This window comes from Anabrus simplex, chromosome 2 (assembly GCF_040414725.1).
Source record: "Anabrus simplex isolate iqAnaSimp1 chromosome 2, ASM4041472v1, whole genome shotgun sequence".
Taxonomy (NCBI): domain Eukaryota; kingdom Metazoa; phylum Arthropoda; class Insecta; order Orthoptera; family Tettigoniidae; genus Anabrus; species Anabrus simplex.
The window spans coordinates 424,058,341-424,072,133 of record NC_090266.1 but is presented as its reverse complement, the minus strand read 5'-3'; the positions used below and the strand labels follow the sequence as shown (position 1 = coordinate 424,072,133).

At 38.3% G+C, this 13,793-nt stretch overlaps 1 protein-coding gene across 1 annotated transcript in view; it reads right to left on the bottom strand.

Moving 5' to 3' along the window:
• The window catches only part of Snx1 (sorting nexin 1), a 339,596-nt gene that overhangs the window by 26,816 nt on the left and 298,987 nt on the right, over window positions 1–13,793 (bottom strand). Inside the window, exons 9-10 of the mRNA XM_067140832.2 lie at window positions 8,699–8,842; window positions 8,466–8,618 (exon numbers count right to left, since the gene is read on the bottom strand). Of these exons, the coding sequence (XP_066996933.1) occupies window positions 8,466–8,618; window positions 8,699–8,842 (297 nt within the window). The remainder of the gene's footprint in view (window positions 1–8,465; window positions 8,619–8,698; window positions 8,843–13,793) is intronic.

The following is a 13,793-nucleotide window of genomic DNA, read 5'->3' as shown; positions in this document are numbered from 1 at the left end:
ATTATTATTATTATTATTATTTATATATATATATATATATATATATATATAATTCGCTGGGGCCATCAAGGACCACGTTAAGTCTTGTTGCATTTGACACTGAACTTGACCTTCTTTAGAGCCCAAATTTCCCTCATTCTTTGTGAGTGGGCCTGCTTACGCTCCTCTGTCCAAGGGGCACCGTGTCTTCTCTTCGGTTGCTCGTCTCGGTTTAGCCCGTTCGTCAATATTTTCTTGCGGAAGAGATCTCTTAAGGGCGTCTTCAGCTGAGATATGTAGCATTTGCAGGTCTTCTTTGGTATTTCTAAACCAGGGAATTGTGGTTTTGGGGTTTGAATCAAAAAAGTTAAAGATTTCTTTAGTTAACTTTCTTCCGTCCATTCTTTTCAGATGACCGTAAAATCGTGCCCGTCTTTTTCTGATTGTGTCAGTAATTTTCTCTATTTTGCTGTAAACTTCCTTGTTGGATCTCTTTTGATGGATTCCATTTCTGTACTTTGATCCCAAGATTCCTCTCACAATTTTGTGATCTCTTTTCTCCAGTTCTTCAAGGAGTCCTTTGTTGGCATTTAGAGACAGGCTTTCGGCTGCATATAGAACTACTGGCTTCAGAACTGTTTCATAGTGACGAATCTTGGTGTTTTGGGAAAGGCATTTTTTGTTGTAGATTGTGCGGGATGTTTGGTAGGCTATTTCCAGTTTGCGTACTCGCTCCTGAAGTGCTTTGTCCAGTCCATTTTTCATGATGATCTCACCCAGGTACTTGAATTTGTCTACTCGGGTGACGTCCCCGTATTTTGTATGGAGTTTCGGTGGAGCCTCTTTGATGTTAGTCATTACTTCTGTTTTCTCAAACGATATCTGCAAACCAGTTTGTTCGGCAATTTCCTTTAAAATTTCAACTTGAGTTCTAGCGGTTTCTATGTCGTTTATTATTATTGCTATGAAGTGATGTACATCCATTTTGTATTAGTAGTATTATTACTATTTACTTAGTTGAATGATAGTATTGTGTGTGAGGTTATGTCATGAAACGTGTTATACATAGGTATTTATATCAGTTCCGTTAATGTAAATACAGTAAAACCTCCCTATAACGGACACCTTCGGGACCGAAAAAATGTCCGTTATGAAGGGGTGTCCGCCCGCAAGAGGTTATGAAACCGGTACCATTAAACATAAGTTGGAACACAATAACCCATGTATTGTATGTGTTAACAATTCTCGCAAATGTACCTTTAACTGCATACTGTATACAGTATTGTACAATATACTGCACTGTACTCACATGAGAAAGTTGTAGATGGGCTGCTGCAGCTGCGATGCACTGTATTAAAGAGACAAAAACACTTCTATGGGAACCTCTATTGAGCACACTGTACAATATTACCGTTCACCATGTTAAAATTAAGAAGAACGTACGAGTTTTTGAAACTTCAAATCAGTATGTAGATGTAGCAATCTCTAGCACAGTACAGTAAAACATTAGCACTTGAAAAAATCCTTAATGTTCATTTGTTTTGTCCATTTCGGTTTAGCAATGATGTTTTCACTATGTGCAATTAAATCCTGGTTCAAATTTACACCTTTTTCATCGTTTTGTTTATAATAAAATTCTTTCAGTCGCTTAACAATGCCGAGAGCCTCACTGTACGAGGTTATTGGCAGCACATTCATTTCCGTATTTTCTTCAAAGTCGTCATTAGCATCACCTTCACTCCCGCTTTCGTCAGAATCTTCATTTTTGTCCCCCTTCCCTTGGATTGACTGAAGAATCGTTTTCGTGTCTCCACTCTCACACTCTGTTGGAATATCTGAATCAATTTCAATACAGGTGTTCCCTTGTACACTGTAACCTGCTGCATTAATCAACTCTTGTGTTGTTTCAATACTGTCAGGAAGGGTATCCGATTCTATTTCGGGATGTCCACCACTAGCGGGAAACCCAGCTTTCAGAAAGCAGTTACGAATTGTTGAGGCCGTGCATTGGTTATCCATGAAATTGCTTGGAGAATATTCAGCCCCTTTGTCAGTGTTTGAAGGGTTACTTCATTCCCGTTAAGTTCTGATACTATGCGCTTCATCACTAACTGTCTGTGCATAACCTTGAAGTTCTGGATCACTACTTGGTCAAGCGGCTGAGAAACTGATGTTACATTTGGTGGGAAAAAGACGATCTTCACATTTTGCAACTTAATTGTATCCGGATGCGATGCTGCATTATCGAGGAATAATAACACTTTTCGCTCCTGGCATATCATTTTTCTGTCCAATTGTCCTAGCCACTCTCATTTCTCTGGTCATCCATGCTTTCCTATTCGCTTTCCATTCAATGCCAAACTTCGTAACGTCCATATTTTTAAAACACCTTGGTTTTGCAGCTTTCTCTATCTCAAGGGGCTCCTCCCGTTCTCCACTCATACTTTCACATAACAAGACCGTAAGACATTCTTTCACAACTTTTCCACCAGTACAACGATTTCCTTTGAAACACAAAGTTTTGTCAGGTAAAGCACGGAAAAATAATCCAGTTTCAACGGCATTCAAAATATTTTCCGGAGCATACCCATCTATGATTCAAGGTATTTTTTCTTGCCAGTTGTCAACAATCTCCATATTAACACTGGATGATTCTCCGCAAATCACTCTGAAGTTGATACCATGTCGCTTTCCGAATCTTTCTAGCCAGCCATTCGAGGCTTTGAAATCTCCAATACCTAATTCTGTCGCGAATTCTAACGCTTTTGCTTGTATCACTGGTCCTGAGAGAGGGACATTCTGACTTCTTATTTTAGCAAACCGCTCTAGCGTTGCCTTGTCAATGAGAGCTCCACTACCACTTTGAAACAGTTTAATGCACTGTTCATTGCCATTTAAAAGCCATTCTTTCACTAGTTCCTCTTGCTTTTTCACAATTTCAGCTGCCACACTTCTCACGTTTATGATAGTCTATTATGCCTACCTTTACTTTTAAAGTTAAGAACTTCCTCGGAGCCATGTTTACACACACTTACTAACGTAAAATTGAACACATCAAAAGCCCAAGAGTCAATGAAAAGTAACCTGACAGTGAAGGTACGAATTCCTAGCATGTCAGATCACACAACTTCCGGAAGTGATAGCGTAGCTTAGTGTTGCCTTCCAAGAATTTGTACAGCCAGGACCAAAAGTTACGGTGTCTGTGATTCTTGGAAGTACCGGCTGTGCAAAAAGTAAGCGAATACATACTGTACAGGACACAAATACAGAATTTTTTGAAAAAGAAAGCGTCCGTTAGGAGAGTTTTAATTGGAGTTTCTCGCGGCTATGGTGTGTCCATGTCCATAATAAAGGGTGTCCGTATAAGAGGGACAAATCACTCATACACAACATGGCATTTAATTACGGACCTAGAAAATCGTCCGCCAATGAGGGCTGTCCGCCGGTGAAAGATGTCCGTTAAGACAGGTTTTACTGTACCTGTAAATTAATATTATAATTTATTCTTACCTGTATATGTAAATTGTAATCCATAATTGTGAAACACACTGTAACTTCCAGAATGGTAATAGGCATGAGAACAACTGAGAATGTTCCATACATTATAATCTATGTATTACGCACTCTAGAATTTTCACGAAGGTATTGCTTGTAAAGTATCTTTCTGGAAGCCTGACCAGGATATATATATATATATAAAGAGACAATCTTGACAGTGATTTGAAGTTATTGAGAGTTACTGTTAGGCGAGTTATTGGAAGTTATTGGTTGAACAGTGATGGTGTAGCAAGGTTTTGCTTATGACCACATGTGGACATGCTTTTAAGCAGTCAACTGTTTTCTTTGTGTTCCAAGGTTGTAACCTCTATGTGTTGTGTTATTCAATTGTTTTAAAATGGTGGCTTAGTGATGCGAGTTTTCTTGCGACAGCAGTGATCAAGGTTATGTTTGTGTTTAGTTTGTAGATAAATGTAAATAAAATAATTGTACCAACTGACAGCAACTCGTGCATCTTTGTGGATACGTTAACTGGCGACCGTGACAGGACTATTGAATCTATTGGACTCTAAAATTAAGAACAACCAGAGGACCATGGTGATGCTTAAACAGTTAACTTCATTCAGACCCAGCTAAAAACATCAAGGCAGAGTTGGGAAAACTCGAGAACATCGGAGCCCAATTTGGAAAACTCTAGGAGAGCATCGGGGCCCAGTTCATGACCGGATTGACGTCAGAAGATGGAGCCGAATACCCGATCACTGGACTTCGTGGGCAGGAGATGGAAGTACGATGCAGCCCGCAGTCATTTTCGACCTGCGAGAAAGCTGTGGGGGAGTTCGGCGGGCGCAGCGGTGTCCACCAGCCAGGAGCTGACTGCCGAGTCCGGCTGCGGGAGGGGGTGCAGCGCGCCGATGGAACACCAAGAGCAAGGCGCTCGACAGCCGCAGTAAGCTCCACGGCACCGCGAACTGTCCAGGGACGATGTTCAGCATGGAGCAGAACTATGGGGATGCTCAGACGATGTCCCAGGAGATGGAAGCAGCGATGGCAATGACACAGCCAGTGGGACCCACTCTACGAGGCAGAACCGATGGAGTCCGAACCGACAACCACAAAACGAGGGTGACACCTGACAGTACACCAAGGTACGAATGAGGGGAAAGCCGGCGGAGTTTCGAATGCCATGTGAGGACCTGTGGATCACCATTACCAGGAACAAAGACACCATCGACCAGACCCAGCGGACCCATCATGGGAAGGTGGTGGTCCCCGATGGAACCGTCGGGCTGCGAATTGTGGACTTCGACAGTGCCAACAGGAGGACTGCGAGACTGAGGTCGTCTGTGTGTATGGTTAAATGGTGTGGATCAAGAGTGTGCAACAAAGTGGGGAAATTGTTTCAAGTTATAAGGGGGAAATTGATGCAAGTGCGATAACAGGTATAACTTGAAAACAATATTCTCTCACCCATGGGTAACTAATACAAGTATCGAGCTCTAATTATATCACGATTGTGATTATTATTTTACGATTATTGTTATTACTTTGATGTATGGCTATGAAGTGATGTACATCCATTTAGTATTATTATTATTATTATTATTATTATTATTTACATAGTTGAATGATCGTATTGTGTATGTATGAAGTTATGTCATGAAACGTGTTGTACAAAAGACATTTATATCAGTTCCGTTAATACCCGTAAATTAATATTATAATTTATTCATACCTGTATATATAAATTATAATCCATAATTGTGAAACACACTGTAACTTCCAGAATGGTAATAGGCATGAGAACAATTGACAATATTCCATACATTATAATCTATGTATTACGCACTCTAGAATTTTCATGAAGGTATTGCTTGTAACGTATCTTTCTGGAAGCTGGCCAGGATATATATAAAGAAGAGATGATCTTGGCAGTGATTGGAAGTTATTGAGGGTTACTGTTAAGCGAGTTGTTGGAAGTTATTGTTTAAAGAGTCATGGTGTAGCAAGGTTATGCTTATGACCACGTGTTGATATGTTTTTAAGCAGTCAACTGTTTTGTGTTCCAAGGTTGTAACCTCTATGTGTTGTGTTATTCAGTTGTTTTAAAATGGCAGCTTAGTGATGGGAGTGTTTAGTTGTGACAGCAGTGATCAAGGTTATGTGTGTGTTTAATGTGTAGATAAATGTAAATAAAATAATTGTACCAACTGACAGCATCTTGTGTGCGTCTTTGTGGATACATTAATCCGGAGATTGCTTTACTGAAAGGTAAGATGAATTATGCGTCAGTGTGAATTAAATAAATATTGAAATGTGTTGCGGATGATATATGAAGTGAAATATGAGAAAGGAAGTACGAGATGATAGAATATTGAAATATGAAGAAAAGAATTCATGAATAATGATATGCTGTGAAGATATAAGTGGAAGGATTTAGGTATTAATAAATAAAGGATACATTAGTGGTGCAGATGCAGATTAATGATAGTTATTAAGGAAATAATGATGTTTATGCAGTGAATAACCCATATCGCATGACAAATGGCAGCATTATACAGTGTTTACAAGCTACTGATAGGGATTGATCAAAATAAATTCAGATACCTATGATTTTCACTTAAATGTTGGTTTCAATGATAGATTCCTACTCTTGGATTGCATAACGTTATTATAACAAGTGTAGCAAGCAATGGATAATCACTAATATATTCTTTTTCTGCTTTATTAAGTCGCACCGACACAGATTGGTCTCTTATGGCGACGATGGGATGGAAAAGGCCTAGAAATGTGAAGGAAGCAGCTGTGGCCTTAATTAAGGTACAGCCCCAGCATTTGCTTGGTGTGAAAATGGGGAAACCACGGAAAACCATCTTCAGGGCTGCTGACAGTGGAATTCGAACCCACTATCTCCCGGATGCAAGCTCACAGCTGCGCGCTCCTAACCGCACGGCCAACTTGCCTGGTAATACATATTCTTAGTCATATGATATGGCTGATGATAATTTAGAGTTTTCATCCATGGTATTCCCTATACTCAGGATTGATTGAATTTCATGAAGCTATATACTAGATTTACAATTCAATTGAGAAACTACCAAATTTCTTTAGGACAAGTTCACTCATTTTCAAAGCATTATAGATATTTAATGTGGTGATGATCATTGGCAATTCATTTGATTGTAATTGATCTGTAGCCAATGAATGTTCCACAGGGATGAAACTAATCTTATTCTGTGCAAGTCTAATTTAAAGAAAACATAGAAAAACATTAGTTCTTGATATCAAGAAATGAGTTCACGATAAGATAAAAGACAATTAATTAGGAAGGCCAATTAATTAACTTAAATAATTTTAATCCATGCAGATTAGTAAATATTTTATCTATTTCATTATATTATGAGATGTTAAAGCAAACATAAAGCAACTATCCTTTCAATGATTATTATATTAACTCCTATAATGAGAAATGGTTATGAACATACGATTTGAAAATAACATTTCAAGTTCATTGATTAATTTCGAACTCTGGGCAGATTTCTTTTTATCCATCACATTTATTTCTTGAATAAATGATAGTAAGATACAATTTAATATCATTTATAGTTAGTCATATAGTATGCAAGTCATGATTATGGCAACCTTATTATGGATAGCAGTCACCATAACTGGACATTTGTAGAGACGACCATCAAATTTATTCTTGAGCAAAAGAATGCATTGTGAACATTTCACGCCTGGATCGACATTAAAATTTTTATATTTGATACATACCCTGAGATGCCTACCGACCCTAACCATGTATTTTCTTTGACGCCAAGTGACCTGGACATGGGAAATGGCGCAATAGTGATCGATTGAAATTGATTGATAAACCCGAACTGTCTTCAATCAATCCAGTTAGTGATTTTGCAAATGTGTAATATAATCAGAAAGAATGCTTTCCTAGAGCTTACAAATAACTCATGTCACGCTAACTGGCCTGCAATAGTCTGGTTTTTGTTTTATCACCCTTTCACTTGTATGCTGGGGCTACTAATGCAAATATGTATTCATCTGGTATCCCTCCTCCATACAAACAGTAATCGAATAAGTAGTTCAGGTATGGCACTATATCCCAATCCTTACCTTTAATATTTCCCCAGGAATTTTATCTTTCTCCCCTTCTCCCCTTCTTTAATTCTTCATCCATCCATCCATCCATCCATCCATCCATCCATCCATTTCAATATTTTCAAATTCCTACTATCTCAATTTACCAAGTACGGAGTCTGAAATTTATTTTTAGATTATTGTTGGTACTGACGAGGGCCACTGTATGGAACAAGCATGTGTGAACCCCAACCTCCATTGGTGTCCATTACTTAATTTACCGAGACAGAGATCACCATATTCTGGAAATAAATATTTGAAAAGCAAGATGGATATGCAATAAGCTTGCAAGTACATGTTTAGGGAAAGCAACCAGTATTAGTTCTCAACTGTAATGGCACCCAAATTTATGCAACAACATCACTATGGACATATTTTTGACTTATCTTGCTCAATAACAAAATGGTGATTCTAGAGGTAATACAAGTCCTCATACATTATCTAACGATTGTCCACATTGGTAGGATCCTTGGAAAATGATACTGCAAGGTAAGTGGTGTGTATTTACTCCAGACCAACTGTGCTAGTCCTAACCCTGATAAGTTTCAAATTTATCCTGTTTCAATCATGTAATACTCCGGGATGACCAATATTTTTTTTACATACTATGGACTACCAAACATGAACAATAACCTCCATTTCCTCCACATCACAGCACAATTAGGAATTCTGTACTTTCACAGCTCTTCAAAAGCACTTTTCTTTCTTCTAGTGATCTAAAACTACACTAATACACAGAAAGTTTCTGATGATGCAAGGGCAGGTAAGGTCTAGGATTGAGAAGGTAGCAGCTGTAGCCTTAAGCAACAGCTCCAGCAAAAAGAATGATTATTTACCTGTTGCTGATGATTCATAAGATTTTCCAAATACTGAATTATAACAGCTTTGAAGTCTTTAACTCTATTCACTTCAAATCTTTCCATTTCTTTTTTAATCATCTTCGAGATGTTATCAAATTCCTCTTGGCATCGTTCGACCTTTGCTTCCCACTGCACAAAGATGACATAATATTGATTAGATGGTGGTAAAACAATATAGAGCAGAAGATACAACTGATATTTCATCTTACCTCAACAACTTCCATACCAGCTATGCTCCCCTTATCTGGTTTTCCAGAGATCTCCAATTTGGCCTTCTGCTCACGTTTCTTGTTGAGCATCTGCTGAGAATGTTGCCAGTTCTGGTATACTTTGACCCGTTCATGAAATACCTCCTGGATTTCAAAAACAAAACATATAATATCGTATACTAAAAGCATCTGTGTTTCAACACCTGATAAGAGGAATATAGAGGCAGCATAATTTTATTTAAAATTTCTAACTGTATGGTTATCAACCATGATAATTATGAGTATCGCAATGAGGTTCATAATGGAAGATGCCAGGCAGACTAAATAAGAGCAGTACAAGAATAATTTGTTCAGCATTTAAAGCATATTGTTGCACAGTTCGAACAGTAATATAAGATTCAAAAGAAATATGAGCTCAAATATATTATCATTAAGTAGTAAAATTATAACATTCCTTTTAGGCTAAGCAGCAGTGGGCAAAGTATTTAGGTCCAGGAAAGCAAAAAGTCAAACCCTCAAATGACAAACTGTTCATCCTAGACAGCCTTCTGGGACAGTTTAAACTTCTATCTTCCAAATTCCAACAGCATTCAGTAATGCAACTGCCAGAAGACCCATTCCTCTCAACTTTCTCACCACTGAATTTGTGCCAAACAATTTGGGACTATCTGTTGTATCTTCTGCATGGACACTATGGAGACTTCTTTTCAGGCTAGATGCTGCTTCCTATCTATTTCATCAATTAGTACCACAGTGAAATAATATTTTTGCTTTTGTGTGTGCTGAAGTGATGAATTACTAATATTTTCCACTGCAGTTTGTTAGTCACATAAATGAACGAATGATGTAAATAGATTTAGGAGTTGCAAGAATTATGATGAGAATCATCTCACTGTATTCACCATGTGTTGGAGTAGAGGAGGATGACAAAGATAATGAAGCACTGAGTGATATAGTCAGTCAACAGCAAGGACAGAACAGTGTTAATGGGCGATTTCATTGCTAGGACTGGAAATAGAAGTGAAGGATATGGGAAGGTATTGGGTAAATGTGGGGAAGATACAGAAGCTAATATGAATGGGTTTCATATAATTAACTCCTGTGTGAATATGCAATTAGCAGTAGGGAATTCATTCTTCAAAAGTAAGGATATTAACATATATGTATGGGAAGGTATGGGCACCAAATCCATAATAGACTAAACTAGAACCGACTTTGAATCCAGAACATCTATTAAGAATGAACAGGTAATAGAAGTAGATACAAGGGAACTAATCTGTGGTGGAAAAACAGGATGTTCCATCAGAAGTGGATCGTTGTGGAGAAAGGAGTAATTAAATGATGTCATTAAAACATTCTCTGGATGACATTTAATACCATGGACATTACTGTGTTCCTTAAAAACTGGCTCCAAACAAAACTATTGGTTGGAGAGTAAGAGGTGAATGTTATTCACGAGTTAAGAATTATATTTAAAAAGTATTACCACCTTGCTGCAAGCAAATTCCACAAGAGATGACAGGCTAAGTTAGGCTCACTAGTACCGGATTTTCTTGCATAATATAATAATTTACATAATCCAATTTTTTGGGTACAAAGTGGGGGGAAAGAATTGTTTCCATATTTGATGCAGCCACTTTCTCAATCATTTATCAGACAGTTCTGGATGCCTTTTGAAATAAAGATGTCAAGTAGCAGCCTTCCTATTGCATAACCTGGCATTCCAAGTACCGCACAATTTCATGTTATCATCCGTTAGGAAATACCACTGTACTACTTTAGTTCGGTGGGTGAATCAGCGCAGACCTTACTAGTGATGCTCTAGTCTCGTAAGCATTGAATTTCAGGCTGATCCATATTGAAAATTACAAGTAGGAAAGCAAATTCTAAAAGGTTCCACTTATTCAATACTTTTATTTTTGCAAGTTGCTTTACATCGCATCAACACAGGTAGGTCTTATGGCGACGATGGAGCAGGAAAGAGCTAGGAGTGGGAAGTGGCTGTGGCCTTAAAGGTACAGCCCCAGCATTTTCCTGTTGTTAAAATGGGAAAGCATGGAAAACCATTTTCAGGGCTGCCGACAGTGGGGTTCGAACCCACTATCTTCCGAATACTGGATACCGGCTGCACTTAAGCGACTGCAGCTATCGAACTCTGTAATACTTTTTTTTATAGGGGCTTTACGTCGCGCCAACACAGATAGGTCTTATGGCGACGAGGGGATAGGAAAGGCCTAGGAGTTGGAAGGAAGCGGCCATGGCCTTAATTAAGGTACAGCCCCAGCAATTGCCTGGTGTGAAAATGGGAAACCACAGAAAACCATTTTCAGTGCTGCCGATAGTGGGATTCGAACCTACTATCTCCCGGATGCAAGCGCACGGCCAACTCGCCCGGTCTGTAATACTTTTATTATGTACAAATTAAATTCAGTTCAGGACTAGATTTGGTCTCTGAAGACCATCCTCAGCCAAATGTTATAATTAGAAAAGTCATACAACCACGGCTAGAAGAGTGCACACAAATTAAAATGAACAATGTTAGAATGTATTGTCAGATATTAACATATAAAAAAATCTTTGGGTTGAAACATTTTTAAAAATGACACGCCTGAACATATGGAACAAAATCGCATAATAAACATGATTATGATGACGATGATGCTTGTTGTTTAAAGGGGCCTAACATCTAGATCATCAGGCCCTAATGGTACGAGTTGAAACAAAATGACAAATATTTTTTTTAATGTATCCACTGACCAGAATTTAAAACCAATTACAGTATGATGAAGAATGATTATGAGTTTAAAATAAACACTGGATCTAATTTGCAATGCCTTTTTTTCTGATAAAATGATAGAAAATATAGATCACAGTAGGACAAGGCATTGACTTCAAATGTAGTAATATACAGAGTAGCCCACTTAAAACTTTCACCACAAATATATCTGGAACAACAAGAGATATTGAAAAATAACTTCCATGGGTATGAAATCAGGGAAAGGGCTAATTAAAGTAAATACTATGAGCCAGTCAAAAACATAAGAAAATATGATTTTCAATATAAGCTTACATTGTTTTAATGGACACCCTGTATTATTTCTTGTGCAACCATTAACATGCCAAATCGCGTACGGAATGGAGTTTGTTTCATTGCAACAAGTCAATTATAACCCAAGGTATTGCAACGTGAAGTCGACACTTGAGATAAATGAAATGCACAGCAGTTGCACATACCGAGATTCAAGCACAAACCTCACGTTCCTCTTAATCACGACGTGATTGACGTACTACAATGCGACAAGCACTATACTTAATGTTATTTGCACTGTTATCAAGAGGGCTGAAAATAAGAATAGGGTTTCCTGCCACAGCAAAGGGATATGTAAATAATGGTTTCTCTCTTGAGTGTTATTTACCTACACAGTACAGTAGCCTACTCTATATTGTACTACTTCAGAATGTACATAATTCGTACAGCAAAGTTACTGTAACAAAATTTAATGTCACCGGTCAGTGTAAGCTGACCCATGACACTACCCAATACAACCCTCGCCTCTGAAGGTCTGTACATGTCGTCACTGAGTGTGTTTTTTTCTTCTCTACAAAGAAGGTTGGCTCGGAGGTACGTTGGGGTAAATGACTCTGGTGTACTGTACACAGTAATTGGTATCAAGGTTTTAAACGTGGCATTAATTTACCTGTCCATCCATTCTAGGCATCCGACATGGTTTTCACAAATGAAGAAATGGCCGACATGTTATTACTTTATGGAGAATGTTGCCAAAATGGCACATGAGCAGCACAACTGTATGCGCAGCGTTACCCTAATAGACATTACTCAACCCGTCCTACCTTGACCAATATTGTTAGAAAACTTTGCACAACAAGCAGCTTGTCACCACAAACACGGGTCCAAAGCAAGAAAGCAACACATGAAGCAGCAGAAGTAGCTGTTCTGGCAGCTGATCTGCAATAATTCCTCATGCCAGTTCTCGTGAAATGGAAAGACAGATTGGAATCTCTCGAACAAACACGATGCGCATTCTTCACCGGCATAAATACCACCCATACCTCGTCATTACATCAAGGGCTTCACGGCACTGACTTTCAAATTCGTCTGGAATACTGCCAGTGGGTTCTGCAGCAAGGCCACAACATTATGTGTCGGGTACTGTTTACCGATGAAGCCACGTTTACAAACCATGGGAACGTCAGCTTACACAATATGCATTACTGGGCAACAGAAAACCCACATTGGCTTCATCAGGTAGAACAACGTCAGTGGAGCATCAATGTATGGTCTGGTATTGTAGGACAACAAATCACTGGCCCATATTTCTTACCAGGTGAAAGTACAGGCAGCATTTGAGAAGTACCTTACCTGTAAAAATAGACGACCTAAATCCTGATTTGTCTCAAATAATGTAGTATCAGCATGATGGATGCCCTGCGCATAATGCCATAGTATGGACAAGAAAAGGTTTCACCTTATCAATACAATTTTTATTATTGTAAGAATTGACTTACAGGACCGGTTTCGACTTTTAAATAGTCATCATCAGCTGTACATGAATACCTTTACATTTGTGTCAAGCATTAGTTAATATGTCCTTTCTTAAAGGGAGATGCCATAAGGAAGCATTATGTCAGTGTCCAAATTGGGCATGTTGAATGTGAAATGGTTATATATTTTGATTCGAGTACTTAGGTATAGAGCTATCTCTTTATAACTAGACTGTTTGTAAAACCTAACTTAAGTTTAAATCTAAATTACGAATACATTAAACACATTAAACTTCACAGTACATGTTAAAATCCTTTAAATTAATGAATATAAAACATTTCATAGAAATGAATGTATGCGTCTTGCATGTATCTATGTTCTCATTTGAGTCCAATGTTATAAATAATTCAGTGCTTGCGTTCATAGGCAATGCTGTAGCTCTCTTGGGAAGTCTTATTGTATATTTAAATGTCTCCACTTGTGAGTGAGTGAGTGAGTGTGTGTGTGTGTGTGTGTGTGTGTGTGTGTGTGTGTGTGTGTGTGTGTGTGTGTGTAGTGAAAAGCTATTTTTAACAAAATCCAGTATATAGA